Source organism: Dipodomys merriami, unplaced genomic scaffold (assembly GCF_024711535.1).
Source record: "Dipodomys merriami isolate MVZ:Mamm:240054 unplaced genomic scaffold, mDipMer1.0.p SCAF_4, whole genome shotgun sequence".
NCBI lineage: Eukaryota > Metazoa > Chordata > Mammalia > Rodentia > Heteromyidae > Dipodomys > Dipodomys merriami.
The window spans coordinates 4,396,909-4,420,000 of NW_027205603.1; the positions used below are offsets into that span (position 1 = coordinate 4,396,909).

At 45.1% G+C, this 23,092-nt stretch overlaps 1 protein-coding gene across 1 annotated transcript; it reads right to left on the minus strand.

Moving 5' to 3' along the window:
• Window positions 1-3,700: 3,700 nt before the first annotated feature.
• Ucma (upper zone of growth plate and cartilage matrix associated) lies at window positions 3,701-9,023 on the minus strand. Its single transcript, XM_069991729.1, has 5 exons — window positions 8,941-9,023; window positions 8,505-8,570; window positions 8,275-8,370; window positions 4,771-4,869; window positions 3,701-4,035 (listed from the first exon to the last, which is right to left on the minus strand). The coding sequence occupies exons 1-5, from the start codon at window positions 8,996-8,998 to the stop codon at window positions 3,938-3,940; spliced, it is 417 nt and encodes a 138-aa protein (XP_069847830.1). The 5' UTR covers window positions 8,999-9,023; the 3' UTR covers window positions 3,701-3,937.
• Window positions 9,024-23,092: the final 14,069 nt, after the last annotated feature.

Here is a 23,092-nt window from a genome sequence, read left to right on the forward strand (position 1 = left end):
TCCAGCCTACATGTTTCATTTTCTTCATCTGTCCTTGGTAACATTGTGTCAGCACAGACCATCAGAGCCATCATGGTGAAATATTCTGATCTAAAGAAAAGCACCTGCCTGGTACCAGTGGTTCACCCCTGTAATCCTAGCTACTCAGGAGGCCCTCAGTTCTGAGGCAGCCCAGAAGACTTCTATCTCCAGTTCACCACCAAAAAGCTGGAAGTAGAGGTATGACACAAGTGGTAGAGTGCCAATCTTGAGTGGATAAAGCTAAGTAGCAGCACGCAGACCTTGGAGTTCAAGCCCCAATACTGACACATACACACACACAAAATTTTATATATATAATGTCAAAGGTTTTGTTAACTAAAAGCAAGGAAAATTTTATGAAACTACTCAAATATAAATTAGTTGTACAGCTTTTTAAAAAAATATGTCAAACTGGGCACTATTCAGCTATAATCGAAGCTATTCAGGAGACTTGAGAATCATGGTTCAAAGCTAGCTGGGGCACATCTAAACTTCTGCTCAAAGCTACTGCTTTGAGTGCTCTACCACTTAAGCTACAGCACCACTTCTGGATTTTCTGAGTAGTTTACTGGAGACAATCGACTTTCCTGCCTGGGCTGGCCTCAACCTGCAATCCTCAGATCTCAGCCTCCTAAGTAGCTAGGATTACAAGTACAAGCCACAAGCACCCAGCTTGTGAGACTTATCTCCAGTTAGCCACCAGAAAACTGGAAGTGGAAATGTGACCCAAAGTGGTAGAGTACCAGGCCATGAGTTCAAGCCCCTACCACCAAAAAAAAAAGATAATATATATGTGTGTGTATCAAAGGTATTTATTGGCTAAAATAGAGTATGGCATAAAAGTATTCATCTAGCCACAAGTAGATTTTAAGCCAGATATGCATGTCCAAGGTCAGCCTGGGCTACATAAAGAGAGCTAGCCAAATGAATGAATAAATCAGATATCATTATCAATAGTGAATTAGAATATTCATAACCAATTTTTGGTAAAGTACATAAGTTTACAGAAAATTGGAAAAATCATTCTGGAACTCATGAAAATGATCGCCCCCAAAAACAAAAAATTTAAGCAAAGGTACATAACAAGAAGTCAATATCTTCCCCTGGAGCACATTCAAGACTATTTCATTTTTCTATTTTTTTGGTGATAGAGATTGAACCTAGGGTTTTGAGCAGGCTAACAAGTATATGCATCACTGGTATATACATACATTCCACCACCACCCCCAAAAAAAGGTATAAGACCGGATGTAGCTTAAGTAGTGGGGCACATGCTTAGCAAATGCAGGTCCCTGGGTTCAATCCCAGGGAAGGAGGAATTAAATGCCAACATACACAAAACTAGTAAATAAAAATGAAAGACAAGGCCTGGGAATGTGGTTTAGTGGCAGAATGCTTGCCTAGCGTGCATGAAGCCCTGGGTTCGAGTCCTTAGTACCACATAAACAGAAAAGGCTGGAAGTGGTTAGCGCTAGCCTTGAGCTGAAGAACTCAGAGACTGCACCCAGACCCAGAGTTCAAGCTCCACAACAACCAAAAAAAAATGGATGACAAAATTGTCCTTTGACAAATTTGTTTTCAACCACTGACCTGGAACCTTTTGAGAAGATAGGAATGATGAACAGAAAAGCATTAAGCAAAAGAATGTCCCAAAGGCCCCATTTTTTACATGGCTGCTGTTCAAACGTACAAATTGCTCTAGTACTAATTTCCCATTGAATGTGACTGCTACCATCCCCAGTCACGTTACCTTTGCCTTCCTTTTCCCCCCTCCAAGGAAATATCTGGACTTGGCTTCCACTGGAAGAATTCTAGGCCGAATTAGAAAATCCTGAAATAGAAGGGAGCCTTTGTTAAGGGTAAGGGTGAACGAGGTAATAGAATTCTTATTCAACCCTTTTCTGCCAGCATTCTTTATCTAGAGCCAGCATGCCAAGTGAGATCATTGAACAGGCAAAGACAGGCTGAGTTTTTTGGCCATTCTCCCAATCTCATCTCAGTTTTTGACATCTGAATGGCTCCAGCATTTTCTTGCAGACACAACAAGCAGGTGGCCATGTGGTCAGAATCTGCTGCCATCCACCTGTTCACTAGCATAGGGGACAGCCACTCACCAGCAAGCATGAAGGTACCTTATATTTACTGATACTAACAGACTGGCTGCTCTTGCCTTCCAGCTGCAGTTAGAAGTGCTTGGCCTTTTTTTTTTGAGCATGGAATAAAAGTGCAGATGGCCGTCATACATACACTTTCTACATCCATGTATCTACAGTCAACCACAAGTAAACAGTATCCAGACCATTGGTAATCCTAGCTTCTCCAGCAGCTGAGATGTGAACATTGAGGTTCAAAGCCAGCGGGGGCAGACAAATCTCTGAGACTCTTCCAATTAATCAGCAAAAAGCCAGAAGTGGAGGTATAGCTTAAGTGGTAGAACACCAACCTTGAGTGAAAAGGCTAAGCAAGAAGGCTAGGTCCTGACTTCAAGCCCCAGCACCAGCTCGGGGGCGGGTGGGAGAGGGAGGGAATAGTATTCAGGATGTCAATATTGTGGTATTGTGGGGTCTGGAGGCAGGCAGGTGCAGGCAGCCAGGGGCCCCATACATGAGGGAAGCCCATTGGACTAAGAGAGGGACAGGAGCAAAGTGAGAAGAGAAGGCTTTCATGTAGTTCTTTCTCTCTTCTGACCCCAGAGAGGAGCCTGCTTAGAGTGGTCTTGATATTTCATCCGTCTTCTATTCAACTCCAGGTCAGTTAGAAGCAAGGGTTGAAGCAGAACAGGTAGTGAGTGAGTCTGGGACTAGAGCCAGTGTGGCTCAAATGAACACTGGGATTGTATGCCCCCAAAAGACACACAAGCCCTAAACTCCAGCATACGTGAGGGTAACCTCATTTAGAAACAGGGTCTTTGCAGATATAACTAACAAAAATGAAGCAGTCAGGTATAGCCTTCATTCATAATACAACTTGTGTCCCCAAGAGCAGCCAGGTGCCAGCAACTCATGCCTGTAATCTTAGCTATTCAGAAGGCTGAAGATCATGATTCAAAGTCAGCCTGGGCAGAGGAAAAAAACAAAGAAAAATCCATGAGACCCTTCAATTACCACCAAATGGCTGGAAGTGGAGCTGTGGCTCAAGTGGTAGAATGTCAGTCTTGAGTGAAAAAGCTAAGGGACAGTGCCAGGTCCTATATTCAAACCCCAGTACTGGCAAGAAGAAAAAAGAGGAGGAGGAGAAAGAAAAAAGAGACAAAGGCAGGAAGGAAGGTAAAGATGGCAGAGATACCACATGGGCAGGAAGCCATGTGGTGACAGTGACTGAGAATGGAGTGAAGCAGTCAAAGGCTGGTGCTCTACCACTTGAGCCATAGCTCCAACTTCCTGCTTTTTGGTGGTTAATTAGTAAGAGTCTCCATACAGACTTTGCTGGCCAGTCTGGCTTTGATTCATGATTCCCCAGAATCCTCCTGGGTAGCCAGGATTACAGGCATGAGCCACTGGTGCCCGACTCCAGGAAAAACTCCCCAACACTCACGGTATCATAGATTAGCACTGTCATTCCAGGAGATTCAAGGACACACAGCTCCGGTGAGGATATGAGAAGAAAATACATGTAGTGGATTCAGCATTTTTATTTGTGAGCTATAAGCAAACATAAAATCATTTCTCTTTACTGTGATTCATTTGATTGGCCTTTTAACTGACAGGTGTTCTAACTGGGGAACAATAACTAAACAAGGGACACAAAGCCACCAGGCCATGCTGTTGGCCTGAGGCACAGACGATGGCAGGCGCTGCAGACCATAGCCGGCCCCACGGTGAGACACTCCAGGGCCCTGTTTGTGTGGGGAGAGGAGCTGACCCGTGGGGTCCTGGGGTGCTTTCCACCCATGCTCCTCAGGTGCTGCAGGATGAGGTCAGATGTGGTGGCGGTTGTAGAGATAGGAAGGGTACAGCCCGTCATAGTGCCACTGTCGCCACTGCTCCACGGCTTCGCGGTTCCTCTCTTCCTGCTCTGGGGAAGAAAATCGAAGTCCTTATCAGGACCAAGAGGACTCTAGCCTGAAGATACTCACCTGCCAAGCAGCCATTGGCCCACAATGCTTCCTGGGGAGACCTAAGCCAACTGTGTCAAGTGTTCTAGAGAACAGAGCTGGAAGGAGCCTGGGCCAGGAACCCATAGGCCTTGTGGCATCGATCAGCCCAGGAAGCTGAGGTCACCCATCTGGCTACCAGTAGCCTGGCACCAGAGGTCCATGCAATCAGCCAACAATCATCATCTCCACTGTCCCCTAGCCAACGGGAATGTCAGCACCGCCTTCTCTTCCCCACCTTCCACACTCTCCAGCCATGGTGGGGGCCTTCTTTCTTTTCAAACTTCCATGGACATGAATTAAAAGCAAATCTTCCCTTCTTCTCTCCTTCAGTTAAAAGAAATGGGGAAGCCCCTGTGCCCATAGCTTATGCTTATAATCCTAGCTACTTGAGGCTGAGATCTGAGGATCATGGTTCAAAGTCTGTGAGACTCTCATCTCCAATTAAATCAGCAAAAAGTCCTAAGTAAAGCTGTGGTTCAAGTGGTAGAGCACCAGACTTAAGTGAAAAAAGCTCAGGAACATGCCCAGATCTGGAATCCAAGCCCCAGGACTGGTACTCAAAAAAAAGGAGGGAGGGGGAAGAAAGGAGGAAACCCACACCATTTCCCCACAGAGCCTCACTTCCTTGAAGACTCTGGTGGGAGAGTTCTTACCATCCTTTTGTTCCTCCACAAAGTTCTCAAATTCATTCCTTTGTTCTTCGTAATAGTCTCTCCGCAGCTCATCAGCCCTCAGCTTCTGCCTGTTTTCGGCTAAGAAAGGAAGCAAAACTGAAGTGTTGCCCCCCCCCCCAAGAGCTGGGCACAGAGGCTTATTTCTGTAAGTATAACTACAGGAGGATCGTAGGCAGAAGCCAGAATTTGCAGAAAGTTAGTGCCCCCCCATCTCAAATAATAATCTGTGTCTGGTGTTTGATAACTGTAATTCCAACTACGCAGGAGGCATACAGAGGAGGATTGGAGTCCAAAGCCACCTCCTGGCAAAAAGCACAAAACCCTATATCTGAAAAATAATGAATGCAAAATAGAGCTAGGGGTGTGGCTCCACAGCAGAGCACCTGCCTAGCACTGAACTTGAACCTCAGTACTGAAAAGAGAGAGAGAGAGAAAGAAAGAAAGAAAGAAAGAAAGAAAGAAAGAAAGAAAGAAAGAAAGAAAGAAAGAAAGAAAGAAAGAAAAGAAAGAAAGAAAGAAAGAAAGAAAGAAAGAAAGAAAGAAAGAAAGAAAGAAAGAAAGAAAGAGAAAGAGAAAGAAAGAAAGAAAGGAAGGAAGAAATTGCCTCTAAGATAAGGGCACGAAAGTCACACATCTCAGAGAATATCAGAATTGTCCTCCCCTTCCCCCTGGCCGAAGCTAAATCTAGTGTGAGGATTTGGGGCTGGGGTGTCACTGAAATGTTTCTTGCCTGAAATGTTTCTTGACACACCTGAGAGACCATTCAATCCAGTGGCCTCACACTGCAGATGACATCACAGAAGCCCCAATGGTACAGTGACTCCCATTACGAAATCTGTGGTGTGAGCCAGGCAATCCAGGCCACTCAGAAACTCAAAAATGAACTCCTTAAAGGACTTACAGTTAGATCAACACTTAAGTCCAATCTACACCTTTTAAATCTATCACAGCCCATTATAGGCTGATCACTGGGATTAAAAAGGCAAAGAAAAGCCAGGCACTGGTGGCACACATCTGTAATCCTAGCTACTCAATAGGTTGAGATCTGAGATCAGAGTTCAAAGCCAGATTGGGCAAGAAAGTCCATGAAACTCTTATCTACAATGAACCACCAGAAAACTGAAAGTGGCACTGGGGCTCAGGTGGTAGCTCCCTAACCTTGAGCAAAAATTGCTCAGGGACAGTGCCAGGCTTCAAGTTCAAGATCCACGACCAACAAAAATGAATACATTAATTAATTAAAATAAAAAGGTAAATAAGGGATGGGAGAGGAAGCTGAGAGACAGCAAGGGAAAGGGTGACGTACAGAAAGAAATGTACTCTTTACCTGGCTTATGAAATGGTAACCCCCTCTGTACATCACCTTTATAATAAGAAAAATCTTTTTTAAAGGCAAGTAAGAAGATACTGTCACTCCACCATCTTATGGGATGACAAGAGGTCATTTCCCGAGGACTTGGCTGCCTGTCATCCAGGTAAGGAGAAAAATAGAAAAACAAATTTCAACCTGGGAAGAGCCATCTCATGCTTGTCATCCTAGCTCCTCAGGAGGCTGAGATTTGAGAATCTTCGTTCAAAGCCAGCCCAGGAAAGAAAGTCTGAGAGACTCTTCCAATTAACCACTAAAAAGCCAGAAGTAGAGCTGTAGCTTAAGTAGTAAAACAGCAGTGTGCCAAGCCTTGAGTGGAAGAAAAGCTAAGGGAAAGTGCCTTGACCCTGACTGAGTTCAAGCCTCAATACTGGCATAACGGTTAGTAATAATTTTTAAAAGGAAAACAAGTTTCAACAGACTGAGGGTGTGGTTCAGTGGTAGAGCACTTGTCTAGCCTGCAGGAGCTCCTGGGTTCATTCCCCAGTATTGCCAACAACAACAACAATAACCACAATGGCTGCTAGAGTAAAATCCTATGAGAGCTGTGGTTTAGTTAAACATCTTGATTCTCCAGGTTCTTCTAACTGTGCTGCAACTGGGAAAATTCATAAGCAACCCCCTTTTCGAGTCACTGCAGGTTCTGGTGTCACACTAAATACCAGAAAGCTTCTGCAGAGGAAGGAGGGTTTAGTTTAGGTAAGCAGGTGTTTCATGAGCCACTGCTCATTCCACCTTCTGTGCCCTCAGGGTGGGAGCCAGCTTCCCAAGTTGCCTTTTAAGGGTGCCAAAAAAAGGCACCTTTGGTTTAGCCAAGAACAAGAATGAATGAATTCTGGAGACAGGGATGGGCTATTGTACAATGACTCACCTTCCTGTGGTGTGCTTTCCTTTTGAGAACATGTGTGCTTTGTTTTGATCCTAAATGTATCAATTTCTATTGGAGAAATTTAGAGGAGTCAGAGCCCTTGATCCTGGTTCCAAATTCAAGTCATGTTGGCAGGGCACTGTTGTCTTATCTGCACACAGAAGTTAGCCAGATGCATTATTATGACCTCAGATGCATTATTTATATGCACCTGTGAGTGTTCACCAGGCTCTCCTGGGCCTCCCTGATCACCTGACACCTGAGCTCTCAGTCAAGTTGGGGACCTCATTGTGTTGAGTCAGCTTCAAAGGAGGCAGATACTGGCCTGCTCTAAAATCATAGACTCTCTCCCACAGCCGCCCACTGGCAGCTTATGTCTCTGATTACAATCAGAGACCAACTCAACTTCTATCTTTTCGGTATTTCCTGACATTGGCCAATTTTTCAATCTTCTGAGCTGTGTGAGGTCTGGAGATTTCCTAGTGTGCTTAGCCAATTTAAAAAAAAAGGTTAGGGGGCAACAGGAAATCACATCTCCAGACCTTCCCATCTCTGTTTCCCCTGTCACTTGAAAAACAGTCCTTCTGTTTTTCCCAAGCCAGTTACCTTGCCAAGCGTGTGCAGGACACAAAGAGCTCATTCATCCGCACACACAAGGAAAGAATCAAACCAGAGACGACGCCAGGACAGTCTGAACTCAAGTCTTGGAAAACTCAAATTCAAGGGTAGGAAATGCAAATGCTTCCAAGGGTCCACAGGGCAAGGAGATTCAGGTCCTGCATCCTGGGTATCCACAGGGCAGCAGCGGGCTGTGCCAAAGACAGTGTCACCCAGCTGCTTTGGAACTTAAACCTCTGAGCTACTTCAGTGTGCACACTGCTCTGTAAGAGGCTTGTCCATAAGGAAATCAGAACCACAAACAGGAAGTGGCTGAAGCCACTTAGTCCAGAGCTGTCCCCAAGCCCACACCTCTCAGCCCTCCAGTCCCCTCTGCTTGTCCCCTGCATGCGACACTGCTCCTTGATGGGGCCCTGTGCCAGCCCACCCCCAAAAACACCCTGATGTGCTATGCGCCCTCTAGACTACCACACAGATTTTCCTCTGTAAACTTCTCACTTTCCAGCGCCGCCCCCCACCCCATCTTAAGTGCATGCCACGCGACACTCATCCTTTCTGTGACCACAGGTCACATGTGCCAGAGGACCCACATTCCTGAGGAGGGAGACAAGCCACCCAGCTCCCTTACCATTGACCTCATCCCGGGATTTGGGGGACCGTCTGCTGCGCCTCTTGAGGAAGTTCGAGGCATCTGATTCTTGCATGAAAATCTTCTGTGTCGAATCTGGAACCCGAAAAGGGGGGAGCAGGAGGGGGGGTGCTGTCACAACCCGCATTGGAGCCAAGGGGCCTAGGCAGCAGAATCCACCTGTCCTGCACACGGGGTTGGGAGGGGCGGGGTGCGGAGGCCGCACTCACCTTCCTGGGTCTCTTCTCCTGCTGGCTGCCGGCTGCCCACTGTGGCTCCTGTCCCCTCCCGCAGCACTGTGGGACAAGGACACAGGGAGGCTGCAGCATCAGCGGGGGCCAGGTCCTGAGCCAGGGCTCAGCTGTGCTTTCTAGGCCTTATACAAGACCCTGTGCCTACCACATATTCACTACAAGGCCAGGCACCCTAGGATCACCTCTCAAGCTGGATTTTCCCTATATTTTTCTTCCTTTGCTGTTTGCTGTGGGGTTAACCTGTGTGTCTTCCATACACATACATACATACACACACACACATATTCCAGGAACAGCCATCTTAAAAGCACACTTCTTCCTATCTATACCACCTGAGCAACTTACCTGGGCAAGGTAAGTCCTACTGGGTTGCTAACGTGGTCCTCCCCCCCTTAACCCTCCCAATACTTACTGCATAGGAGCACCATAGCTGAGAGGCAGGACAGAAGAAGGAACTGTCTCCCAGTCATCTTTGTAGGGGCCAAGGCTCCTTCCAGGCACCCCAGAGGCTGCTGATGCTGCCACTCGCCTGTAAGGTCCTGGCTTCTGAGTCAGGCAGTCCAGGCAGGGAGAGGGAGGGAAGCGAGAGGCTGGAAGCCTGAATACCACTGGGGGAGAGTGGGAGGGGTCCTGGCTGTGGTTTCCATTGGCTGCTCCTGGCTAGAGCACTAGAGATGTTTTTGGCGCCTGGCAAATGTCTGAAGAAATGGAACTTGCAAATCGGATGGGGAGTAGGGGGTGGGGTGTGGTGGCAAGACCAGGGCTGAAGCATCCTTTCCAAACTCTACATCCAAGGAGGTGCTGTTGAGAAGGCTCAGCCTAAGAGTCAAGATTCCAGAGATCAACCTCAGGTTTCTAAGAGCTCCATGCATCTCTTCCAGGGGGGATCATGACACTAGTGCTCAAAGCTGAAGGATATAAGACAGAGAGGAGAGAGACCAATGAAGGGCCATTTTCATTCCAAGGTCAGGCAGGAAGAAACCCTAATATCTGCGACACCTTTCCTGATGAGGTACCTACAGACAGGTGGACCTCCTCCCTCAACACATTGTCTCCAGATGAGCAACAATGCCAAGAAAATCATAGATGGGAGTCCTAGATCCCTCTAAAGACATGGAGAAGCCAGCCACCAGTGATTCATGCCTGCAGTCAAGAGGATTGATTCAAAGCCAGCCCTGGCAGGAAAGTCCATGAGACTTATTTCCAGTCATCACCAAAAAGCTGGAAGTGAAGGTGTGGCTTAAGTGGTAGAGCACTAGCCTTGAGCAAAAAAGCTCAGGGACAGCACCCAGGTCCCGAATTCAAGCCCTAGGATCTGCATGCACACAAAAAGGAGAAAAATCATGAACATGGAGGAGGGCAAAGCATATGAGAAGAAGCACAGCTAATCACACCTGTTTGGAAAAACATCCATCGCTCATCTTTGTGTAGAGATAAATGAGCTCCTAGAAATGTAGGAGCCAATGATATCAGCTCTCAGTCCCTTTGACAATATATGGTACTCCATCAAGACTTTGTTACCAGCTGAAGAATTTCCCTTCAGCTGCTTTCTCCTGGGATGTCCATGGCTGGGTGAGCTGCTGACATGGCCTCCTGGTGACATTAACCCCACACACAAGCCATAGTACCTCCATGACCCTTGTAATGACTGGGGTGTCAGAAGACCTGGTTCAAATCTCACAAGTATTGTACACAGGATTTTTTTTTCTAGTCACGTGGCATTTGGACTGTCTCTTCCAGTTGCTTCAGCTCAGTAAACAATATTAACACCTATCCATCCAAGTTACACGAGAAGCTCAGAAAACATCTGGAATGGTGAAATGTGTATCTCCTCACCCTTAGTTCATTGGGCATCATTGTCCTATTGATTCTATTTATTCATTTATTTTGCCTGTATAAGGACTGGAACTCACTTATCTTTTTTGCTTGAAGCTGGTACTCCACTACTGGAGCCATGCATGGCTCTACTTCTGGATTTTTGCTGGTTAATCGGAGATAGGAATCACATGGAGTTTCCCACCCAGGCTGGCTTCAAACCACAATCCTCAGATCTCAGTCCCCTGTGTAGCTAGGATAGCAGGTGTGAGCCACCAGCATCTGGCTCCCTTTCAAACACTTTTGAAATTTCTATTCTAATGTTGTCCATCCTTCCCATTTCTGTGACTCCTGCCTATCCCAAACACTATTTCCCTAAGTGTCACTGCTCTAGTTCGGTCCCCTCACCCTCCAGGACACGCCAGTCACCTCCCTGCTTGACATCAGGCCATGGTTCATTACTGAGTCATGTCAGCAAACATGCAGTCAGTGCTTAGTGCCTGCCAGGCTCTTTTGTGAGGACTTAGGAGGCCTTAGCTCTACTTCGCCCATCTATCTGGGTGATGGAGAGGGGGATTCAGAACTAAGTGGCCTGCCAAATGTTGACAAGTATCACCCCCATACTGCCTCTTGGGGAGGATGGGCAAAATCCTTCCAGTGCCCAGGACTGACTGTTCTACCTCCAGCCCCAACATTCCCGCATGCACTGAGAGCTACCATCCTGCCTCTAGCTCCTCAGGAAGGCCTGCTGCTCCCAGCCTGTGACCACGCCCTTTACTCTAACAGGGCTTTGGGAAGACTTGTCCTCTGAGTTCCAGCCCAGACCTCACCTCATCTGATTCACCCCCACCCCCTAATTCCCCTAGTAAGCATCCCAAAGAGACTGCACACATGTAACATATGTGTGTATTGCCTTTTTCTTTTTCTTTTTTGCCAGTCCTGGGGCTTGAACTCAGGACCTGAGCACTGTCCCTGAGCTGCTTTTGCTCAAGGTTAGCACTAGAGCACTTGAGCCATAGCACCACTTCTGGCTTTTTCTGTGTATGTGGTACTGAGGAATCGAACCCAGGGCTTCATGCATGCTAGGCAAGCACTCTACCAGTAAGCCACATTCCCAGTTCTGTGCATTCATTTTCATAAGCTCATTTTGAGATGTAATTCACATGCCATATAATTCACACATTTATAGCATGCAATTCAATGGCTTTTTTGGGCATATATATATATATATGTATGTATGTATGTATGTATGTATGTATGTATGTATGTGCCTATACTGGGATTTGAACTTGGGGCTTGGATACTGTCCCTGAACTCTTTCACTCAATGTTGGAATTCTACCACCCGAGCCATGGCTTCACTTCTGGCTTTTTACTGGTTACTTGGGGATGACACTCTCATAGACCTTCCTGCCTGGGCCAGCTTCAAACCTTGATCCTCAGATTTTAGCCTCCTAAGCAGCTAGGATTATAGGCATGAACCACCAGCACCTGGCAATTCAATGTTTTTTAGTATCCTCACAAAGTAGTGTCACTATATTATTATTATATTATCAGTACTGAGGTTTAAACTCAGGGTCTTGCACTTGCTAGGCAGGAACTAAACCATTTTAGCCATAGACCTAGCCCTTTTTCCTTGACATTTTTCAAATGCAGTTGTCCATTTGTACCATGGCCAGCCTGGACCACTATCCTCTATTTATGATTTCTGTGTACCTGGAACGACAGGATGACAGCCATTGAACACCACGCTGAGCTTTTTATTGGTTGAGAGAGGGGCCTATGAATTCTTTGCCCAGGCTGGCCTCAAAACATTACCTCCTAATCTCAGCCTCTCAAGTAGCTAGCGTCACAGTTGTGAGCTACCAGGCCTGGCAATGCAATCAATTTGAGAACAAATTTGTCGCTGTAAGAAGGTTTGTACCCACTGAGAGTCCTGTTTTCCCAATGCCACAAACCATATGCAATCATTCACCTATAGTCTGTTCCCACTGTTGATATTTCCTCCAAGCAGAATCTTACAGTGTGTAGCTTGCTGAGTCTGGCTCCTTAGTTCTTGGTTTATTGATGGTGTGACACACACTAACCAATTCCTTCCTGTTATTGAATAAGAGGACTTGTTAGGTTTGTTTAGCGACTATCCATTGATGGATTCTGGGTAGTTTCCATCTATTGGTTGCAGTAATGCTTCTGTGCACATTTGTGTACCAGCCTTTGTGTGCCGATATGATTTCAGCTCTTGGGTAGGCAAGTTAATCAGAAAGTAACCTTGTATTTAATATTCTGAAAGACTGTTGCATTATATCACATTTTCATCTATTCATCCATCTCCTTTGGTGCCATGATGTCTCTTTAAGGGAAAGTTTCCATCTTGTTCATACCTGAGGTAGTGCCTGACATTTACGAAGACTAGACACATCATAAATGTTTATTGCATCAATCAATGGGGATACTCTAGCCTGACAGCATTAAAAGGAAACATTTATGTGTTCGTTTCAATGGGCCTATTTACCAGAACATGCCCAAATACGGATCTGTAACTTCCAAGTTTATATGCACCTGGGTTTAAGATCCTTCTCAAAGAGCAAGAATGGATAATAGGCTAGGTGCCGATAGCTCATGCCTGTAATCCTAGCTACTCAAGAGGCTGAGATCTGAGGATCAAGGTTCAAAGCTAGCTCCAGGCAGGAAAGTATGTGAGACTCTTACCTCCAATTAACTAGCAGAAAACCAGAAATGGAGCTGTGGCTCAAAATGGTAGAGCACTGGTCTTCAGCACAAAAACTCAGAGACAGTGCCAGGCTCGAGTTCAAGCCCAAGACCAGCCAAATAAAAATAAGAAGAATAGATTGTAGGATGCACTTTTCATAAGTGTACCCTACAAAATGGTAGCCAAAATGGCTTTAATATCCTCTCTAGTTTTGGGGAGGGAAATTATCTAAACTTTAGACAGATTTCTTTTGGATTCTAAGCCTCTCACCTCCTTTTTCTTAGAACATTTGCTGTAGAAAACTTGCAATTTTAATCATTTCTCTGTCATACCCGAGGGGAAATGTTACCACAACTACAGTTGTTCACTCCTCTAGACAAAATGCCATAGTATTAGCCAGATGATCTGTGCACATTCTCCTATATACAGTTTTTTTTGTTATTTTGGGAAGTTTTTGAGCTGAGGCTTTGCTTTCTAGCTTAAGCTAACCTTATCATGTGATGCTTGTATCTCAGCCTTCTAATGACTGGGATCAGAAGCAAATGCCACCCAACTTAGTTTCTACATACTTTCAATTATCTCTAGATTATTTATAATCTGTAATGGAGTACAAATGATGATTGTTTTTACTGTATATAAGAGAGAACAGTCACAAGGGAAAAGTTTCTATGTGTGCAGTACAGATGAAAAAAAATTGTTTTGTCTATGTGCTGGTCCTGGGGCTTGAACTTAGGGCCTGGACACTATCTCTGAGCTCTTTAGCTCAAGGAGAACACTCTCTGCTTCCAGCTTTCTTTGGGGGGGGGCGCTGATTAGTTGGAGATAAGAGTATCACAGATGTTCCTGCCTGGGCTGAGTTTGAACCACAATCCTCAGATCTCAGCCTCCTGAATAGTTAGGATTATAGACATGAACTACTGGTACCTGGCTACAATTTTTAAAGAATTTTAAATATTTGGTTGGTTAAATTTTGTGGGCACACAACCTGTGTATACAGAAGGTTGGCTATATGTAGAATGCATTTGTACCTCTACCTGCTGGTCTCTGTAAAAGGGTCCATATCTAACTGTAGAGATATGATGGCCAATTAGCAAACACAGACAGCCTGTGAGATTCCTTCACCCCTTCAGCCCCGTGGTAATCTTTAGTTGTTTGAGACAGGGTCTCATTCTGCAGTCCAGTCTGGCCTCAAACTTTCAATCTTCCTGCCTCAGTCTCCTGACATCTCACTTCAAATTTTTCACCCTGTCTATTCCATTAGCTCAGTCCTCTATTGCAATCATCTTGAGTAAAGTCTTTCTTGCCTGCTTAATTTCGTTGGGTGCCATTTAGCTTTGACAATGACATTGTCATTAATGCACCACCTCTCCTTCAGGAACCTAGGTATAATTCATATCAAGTGGAAGTGGGCCTGAAGGAGAATGTATCAATGCAAATGAGGCACCTCAAACCCTGGACCACCTACCAGTGTTACCCAATATACACATACAAGAGCCATCATCTGTGCCTCAGATTAAGACTATACTGGGAAGGGGATGGGGGAGTTGGGACAGATGGGGGAGGGGGAGTCAATGGAAAGGTGACATTGATCAACTTGCATTGTACTCACACACTGACAGGTAGAATGGAAGCCCCTTTGTACAACTACTTCAAGATAACTGTCTAGAAGACTATGTTGTGTTCTTCCATTTCACCTTGTCTCAATGAACTAAATATGTCCCCTGTTTGGAAGTCGTGAAGTAAGTGTTATACCACCAGAGGAAATCATGACAGACCCAGGAGATCCTCAGAATTGAGCTTCATGGTGACCACCCTTCAGGTCCCCCCTTGTCAGATCTCAGAAGCAATCAGAAGGAAATGTTTTCTATGTGACTCTGAGAGCTTGTTTGTTGGACAGGCAAGTGACGGTTTGCAATTTAAACACATCTTTGCTTTTGAAGTCCCTCGGGTGTGACTTTGTTGACACAGGTGGAAAATAAGAGCTTTGTGAGTCGGCATAGCACTTCTAAATTCCTTCTGGTTTCTTCCTTTCCTGGGGAAAGCCATCTATTTTTCTAAGTGCTGAACCAGAGTCATGGCACATCTGGGTAGCACATTCCATCACAGAAGATGAGCACTATGGCTGGATAAACAGCCACTTGCCTGAGTTCTTGCCCAGTGTTCTCTCTTACCCCAGGCCCTTCCCAGATCTCCATGCCCCACAATCCATTACCAAAAAGATGATGCCGGCACCCTGTGTATCTCTGTCCCTGGCCAAAATACCAGACTTAAGGATTTTTAAGTATTTTAAATCTCTGTTTTCAAGGTCTACTTATTACTCATTGGTCCTTCAACCCAGCCCCATACAAATCCTACATCTGTCACAAAGATTCATGTGCCAGGATGTTTGAAACCTCTTTCTTTACAGAATGGGAACGATTGGGAAAGATCTCACTTAAAACAACAACAAAAAAGCAGTATGTGTGGGTGTGTATTTATGTACATCCACATGAGAGGAGAGCGTGTGTCTGTTGGAAATGTTTTCAAAGACAGAATGACAGCTGTTGACAAGCATAGGCTGATTTGCTGTAGTAGGGTAGAGTGAGGTGGATAAGCCAGGAAAGTGTCAATTGACCTCATTTTTTTTCTGGAAAAAAAAAGTCACCTTAAATGGTTAGATCTGTGGATAGTTGTGTTCAAAAGAATCAAGATAATAGATCTTGGGGGGGGGGGGAAGGTAGAAAAGGTAGAAAAATGATCTAGCTCACTGACTCAAGACAGAACTTACAAGGCCAAGTTCTAGGCTAAACCCTATTTTGAGCACACCCCAGTTCCCAGCCAACCAAAGTGCAAGCAAAGTGCAGCGTAGTTCTACTCTCCAGATCCCCACTGCTCAGCGCACTGAGCTGCTGGTGACTATTAGATGGGGCTGGAACAATTTCTTCCTTTCTTTTCTTCCTTCCTTCCTTCCTTCTTTCCTTCCTTCCTTCCTTCCTTCCTTCCTTCCTTCCTTCTTTTCTTTCTTGTTTTCTCCTTTCTTTCTTTCCTTCTTTCTTTCCTTCTTTTTTCTTTTTCTTTCTCTCTCTCTTTCTTTCTTTCTTTCTTTCTTTCTTTCTTTCTTTCTTTCTTTCTTTCTTTCTTTCTTTCTTTCTTTCTTTCCTTTTTCTTTCTCTTCTTTCCTCCTTTGTGTATGGATACTTGAACTCAGGTCCAGATTGCTTTTCCTTAGCTTTTTCACTCAAAGTTAGCACTCTACCGCTTCTGGCTTTTTGCTGGTTAGTTATAAATAAATAGTCTCATGGACTTTCCTTCCTGGTCTGGCTTTGAACCACAATTCTCAAATCTCAGCCTCCTTGGTAGTTAGCATTACAGGCATGAGGTACCAACCCATCTGGGGCTGGAACATGGGGGTTTGTTTGCATCTGGGCATCAGTATTTGTTATAAACATCTGGGGTGATTGTAATAAACAGCTGAGGGTGACAACCACTGTTGTGTGTATGTGCACACATATTCACAAGTTCATCTGATGTTTTACTTAAAAACTAGTTGAGTGTTGGTGGCTCATGCCTGTAATCCTAGCTCCTCAGGAGCATAGATCTGTGGATTGTGGTTCAAAAGCCAACCTGGGCAGGTAAGTTTGTGAGACTTATCTCCAATTAAGCACCAAAAAAATCCAGAAGTAGAGATGAGGCTCAAATGGTAGAGTGCTAGCCTTGGTGTGGGTGGGGGACAGGTGAAAATGATAGGCATGATGACACATGCCTATAATCTCAACACTTGAGAGTCTGAGAGGATCTTGAATTTGAGGCCATCCTGGGCTACAAAGAAAGATCCTGTCTTGAAGAGCCGCCAAAATGGTGTTTTTGGTGGAAAAAAAAGAAACAATAATAATATCAAATAAAAGTAAAAGTACATTTTTATTGTTGTTGTTGGTCAAGTTCTAGGCTAAACCCTATTTTGAGCACACCCCAGTTCCCAGCCGACCTTACAATGTGCAAGCAAGGTGCACCATAGTTCTACTCTCCAGATCCCCACTGCTCAGTGCACTGAGCTGCTGGTGGTTATTAGATGGAGCTGGAACACTTTCTTCCTTTCCTTCCTTCCTTCCTTCCTTCCTTCCTTCCTTCCTTCCTTCCTTCCTTCCTTCCTTCCTTCCTTCCTTCTTTCCTTCCTTCCTTCCTTCCTTCCTTCCTTCTTTCCTTCCTTCCTTCCTTCCTTCCTTCCTTCTTTCTTCTTTTCTCCTTTCTTTCTTTCCTTCCTTCCTTCTTTCTTGGTCATGGAGCCTGAACTCTGGGCCTGTCCCTCATCTCTTCAGCTCGAGGCTAGCGCTCTACCATTTGAGCCAGAGAGCCACTTCTGGTTTTTTCTGCTTATGTAATGCTGAGGAATTGAACCCAGAGCCTCATGCATACAAGGCAAGCACTCTACCACTGAGCCACCTTCCCAGCCCCAAAACTACATTTTATTTTTTTATTTTTTAGTTAAGTTTTTTATTGTGAAAATGCTGTGCAGAAGGGTTACAGTTACATGAGCAAGGTAATGAGTACATTTCTTTTCCAGCATTGTTGCCTCCTCCTTTGTTTTTCCCTTACCTTCTTTCCCACCTCCTCAGCTACCCCCCCCGGCCCCCCCCCCACCTAAATTGTAAAGTTCGTTTTTCGACATAGAGTCTTGTACATCTCATTGTTGCAGTGGGTCAATCTGTATCCCTATTTAAACAATTTCCAAAACTACATTTTAAAATAAAATACTAAATAAAAATAAAATTGTGCCAGCCCTTCTAATTCGGCTCAGCTCCCTGTCCATGAGCAGCTCCTCCACCATGCCACCGCCTGGCTAGCTCTGCCCTCTGAGCTCCCACCTGCCCTGGATCTGTCCTGTAATGACTCATCAGGTGACAGATGTTCTTTGTTTCATGTTGGCCTCGTGTTTCTCTCCTGAGCTGGAAAGTGCCAGAAAGACAAGGTCTGGCCCACCTTTTGGGGAGCAGAGCTTCTGGGTAGATGGATTTTTAACAACCTGCCTGGACCAGTGCTAGAGAGTTGGGCATTTCTCTGAGCAAAGGCTGTCTGTCTGTGCCTCACTCTGAAACACAGAGTTTCTTTCTGGTCTCATGATGGATTTGGGGGGATGTAAAGGAGAGGATTCATTTGGAAGACGCACAGAGGAACATCTATAAATGAGATTTGTGAGGGGGGGGAAATGTCAGCCAAACTGGCTAGGCTTCTGGGCCTTCCAGGAATCCTGTGAGTGTAGGTTTGTGTTCTGAGTGCACCCTTGAGCCAAGGCTGGGTCTGGGCACTGTTTGAGGCAGGCCCAGAAAGGAGGAAACTGAGTCACTGCAAGAAGCCTAGACTGGGCTGAGCTACGCCAAAAGAAAGCAGCTACTCTGGGCTCAGTGTTGTCATTCTTGTGGGGATGGCTATGAAGCCAGCTTTGTGTGGGGGCTTGGCTAGGCCAAGTCCTAAATGTTGAGCCTAGACAAGCAAAAGAATTGGGAAATTGCTTTCTCTGTGCAGGATGAAGTAGAAGTTAAAGCTGAAATCCAACTGTTCAGTTCCATTCTGAATCAGGTAGACTAGGGACATGAAACTCAGAAACCAGAAACAAACATTGTAAGCCAGGTAACCAGTGGCTCATGCCTAGATACTAGGAAGCTGAGATCTGAGAATCATGGTTCAAAGCCAGCACTCTTATCTCCAAATAACCAGCAAAAAGTTCGAAATAGAGGCATAGCTTAAGTACAGAATGCCAAACATGGGCAAAAAAAGGCAAGCAGAAGCTTGAGGCCTAGAGTCCAAGACCCAATTCCAGAAAAAAAAACATAAATAAATAAGGGGAGGAGGAGAAGAAAAAAAAGAAATAAACATGTATTAATGGCTAGCCAGGTTAAAAAGTGCACAGCTATTTTCTCTTCTTTAAGCATCTTAATCCCTTCACTCCACTGTCTTCATTTGGAAGGTAGTAAGAAGTATCCAAAAAGCTGGGCACCAGTGGCTCATGCCTGTAATCCTAGCTACTCAGGAGGCTGAGATCTGATGACTGCTGTTCAAAGCCAGCCCGGGAAGGAAAGTCTATGAGACTCCTATCTCCACTAAACTACTCAGAAAAAGCCAGAAATAGCTCTGTGACTTCAGTGGTAGAGCACTTGCCTTGAATAAAAGAAACTCAGGGACAGTGCCCAGGCTCTGTGTTCATGCCCCTGGACCAGCAACAACAACAACAAAAGTCTTCAAAATCAGGCATTCATGTTTCAGTGACCCAAAACTACTTATCCATGCCAGGCAAGCACTGAGCCTCACAGTCAGCCTATTTTACTGAGTACTTTAGAGATTTTATTTTTCACTATTGGAGAGTGAATCCTGGGCAAGTGTTTTACCACTTTCGCCACAATACCAGCCTTGAAATCTTGCCACCTGAGCCACTCTACCAGCTCTGGTTATTTTTGAGAAAGGGTCTTATGTTTTGCCCAGGACCAGACTCACCAAGATTTTTCTTACATTAAGTTTCCCGTGTAGCCAGAATGATAGTGATGAATCCACATCACATACGCTCTTTGTGTGTGTGTGTGTGTGTGTGTGTGTGTGTGTGTGTGTGTGTGTGTGTGTGTGATAGAGTTTGAACTCACAGGGCCTGGGTGATGTCTCAAGGCTAGTGTTCTACCATTTGAGCCACAACTTCACTTCCAACTTCTTGGGAGTTTATTGGAGATAAGAGTCTCACAGACTTTCCTGCCATGGCTGACTTCAAACCTTGATCTTCAGATCTCAGCCTCCTGAGAAGTTAGGATCATGGGCATGATTCACCAGCATCTAGCTATTTCTGGCTGTTTGGAGTAGTGTTTTTTGTGTTTTTTTTAGATAAGTCTCCTGGGCTTTCCTGCCTAGGCTGACTTTGAACCACAGTCCTCAAATACCAGCTTTCTGAGTAGCTAGGATTATAGGTAAGAACCACTGGCTTGCAGCTGGCTTATATTTATTTATTCATTTACTTACTTATTTTTATTTTTATTTTTGCCAGTCCTGGGGCTTGAACTCAGGGCCTAGGCACTGTCTCTGAGCTTCTTTTGCTCAAGGCTAGCACTTTACCGCTTATGCCACAACCACTTCTGGCTTTTTCTGTTTATGTGGTACTGAAGAATTGAACCTAGAGCTTCATGCATGCTAGGCAAACACTCTACCACTAAGCTACATTCTCAGCCCCGACTGATCTTCTGACAGTAAAATTTGACCATATCCCAAGACGACTTCAAACCAACCAGTTTTCTCTATATGGTAAGGGTGCTTCCACTCCATTTTTGCCAATAGAACTGAGACTTTGTCTAGTTCTTTCAGCCACCTGCTTCTGAACCCATTTCCAGTCCCTGGAATGAGTCTTAATTACTTAAGCTGGTGAAATAAAAACCTTTGCTAATCAGTGACTTAATAAGGTGAGGGAGAGGAAGGTTGCTTGAGCGGAGGAGATTCTGAGAAATAATTCTTAAGTTTTAAAGGAGAATTCTTAGTCCTGCAAAGGTAACACAAAGAAGAGATGTAATTCTGTCTCTGGAGGATGCTGGGAGAGGATGCAAGGTCTGGAGCTGCTGTGATCCCCAAAAGAATGATCAATATAATAAGGATGGAATAGGGAACAGGCAAAAATAAAATGAATAAATAGCCTGGATCATTGATGACCATTGAGCATCCTTGTGCCTTGTTTCTGAGTTCCAGCTATTGAAGACAAGACATTTTTTCTTGATTAGTTAAGCTTTCAGAATTGACTTTTTCCCCCAAATTATGTGGTTGGCCTAGGACTTTTATTTTTCTCTATCTCTCCAGCCCCATCACTGGCTTTCCTCTGCACCTGAGTATATTGCACTCTTGCCATGTTACAAATTCTCTTTCTCCACAACATCCTCCTCTGCCACCTATTTGGCAAAATCGTGCTCATTTCCTAGGGTTATTCTGAAGCCCAGCCTTGTCTTCCGGGCCTGGCTTTCCTCACCTGCTGATGTGGAAGACATCTTTCCTAGTGCTCCCTTCTCATTCTTCCTTTGTACTCTCACATGTCCTAGCATTTTCTTCCACCTCCAGGGCCACTGTTGTTCTGTGCACACAGAATTTTGTGAGGTAACCTCCTCACCCTCATACCTCACCCCAAAGACTCTGCTCCTTGAGTATACAGACAGTGTCTTATGCAGTCCTGCTTCTCCCAGGGGTCTCCACCGTGCCTGGCATGCTGTGTCGCTCTGTAAATATTTGCTAGGTGAGGCTGACGTGGAGAGGTTGGATGAAGCGGGCAGAGGGGGAAGCAGTGGCCAGGAGCATTTAGAGGATGAGGCTGGAAAGCTTGTGTGTGGTGTGATGAGCTATGTGCACACACACAGACGGTAAGGACTCATGAAAGGGTGGCTGTGTGACCACGTGTTTCCAGTGGGTAAAGGGGGTGGCACTGGTGAGAGGATGTTTGAAAGGAAGCTTGTTTGAGGGACTTGGAGGTGTCTAAGACAGTTGGCAGTAAGATCCTGAGGCATGAGGACTTGTGTAGAGGTGATTGTGGTTGCTCACCATTTTGGATAGTCTACAATCATTTCCCCAAGTCGTCTTTGGTCTTTATGAAGTCCCAGCATTCAGCTCTTTCATAAGTTTTATTCTGCACACCTGACCCAGTTTTTTGCATCCTTTTCAAGGAACCCTAATTTCCTGAGGTAATTGTCTCATCATAAGTAGATCATCACTGACTGTGGATGTGACCTGGGTGTTTTCTACATTGGATCATGGAGTACGCTGGGCCAGAAGATCTGTGGGTGTTTCAGGGTTTGTTGTGTTAGAGGGGGATGTCTAGTTTTACCTCAGCAACACCAGCTCTAGCAACAACTTACACAGAGTCCTTGCTGATTTGGCAGTGGTTTTGTTTTTGTGGGTAGTATGAACTCCATTTTTAAGATCTTTAGCAAAGGACATCTGAATTGGCTGCTTGACTAATCATAAGAATGAGAAAGAAAGCTGGGCACCATTGGTTCACCCCTGTAATATCAGCTACTCAGGAGGCTAAGATCTATGTGTTTCAATGCCAGCCTTGTCAGGAAAAAAAAGTCTATGAGACTCATCTCCAATGGACCACTAAAAAGCCAAAAGTAGAGCTATAGCTCAAGTGGTAGAACACCAGCCTTGAGCAAAAAAAGCTAAAGGATATCCTGCAGACCCTGAGTTTAAGCCCCAGTATCAGAAATAACAGAGAGAAAGAAACCAGATGCAGAGGTATGTGCATGTAATTCTAGCACGCAGGAGGTCAAGACAAGAGAATCTCAAGGCCAAACTGGACTACCTGAAAAAAAGAAAAATCAAGGAAAAACAAGGGAAGGGAGAGATACTCAACATCTCAACATTTCAAAACACATCCCATGAAGGCTGGAGGCATGGTTCAAGTGGTAGAAACACTTGTCTGGCTAGTTCACAGCCCTGAGTTCAAATCCAAGTACTTCCAAATAAAAAGGTGTCATACCACGAAATCCCATTTTCTAAATAAAGAGACTAGGGTAAAACTAGTCAGTGACTTACAAAGGGAAGAAACAATAAAACTGAGGCAAATATACAAAGGGGATCCCTAGTTTGGGGTGAGGGTAGAACTCCTTTTAGGGGCTTTGTGATTGCTCTTGGAAATGACTACAGACCAAGCAATGCAGGGTTCGGATCAGGAGCAGACACTCCAGGCCCCTAGTGAGAGAAAGCTGTTCCTCAGTAATCAACAATAGCTCCAGTGATCACCCGCCAGGCCAAGCAGCCAGCCATGGGGTGGATGTTGAAGTATGAGCAAGAAGGATGGAGAAATGAACCTCAACATTCATCTACATGGAAGCACATCTCAGTGCTTCCTTCCTTTGTGAGACTGCGTTAGTCAGCTTTCGAGTTGCTATGATGGAATGCCTGACATGAAAGAAAACAGGATCCAGATGCTGGTGGCTCATAGCTACATAGAAGGCAGATTGCTAAGGATCATGGATAGAAACCAGCCCGAGAAAAAAAGTCCAAGAAGGGGCTGGGAAGGTGGCTCAGTGGTAGAGCACTTGCCTTGCATACTC

Coding starts and splice junctions, on each gene's coding strand:
- Ucma (XM_069991729.1), bottom strand. CDS start 8,998: ATGACTGGGAGACAGTTCCTTCTTCTGTCCTGCCTCTCAGCTATGGTG. Junction 8,571..8,940: donor AGCTATGGTGCTCCTATGCA/GTAAGTATTGGG, acceptor CTTGTCCCACAG/TGCTGCGGGAGGGGACAGGA. Junction 8,371..8,504: donor AGGAGAAGAGACCCAGGAAG/GTGAGTGCGGCC, acceptor TTCGGGTTCCAG/ATTCGACACAGAAGATTTTC.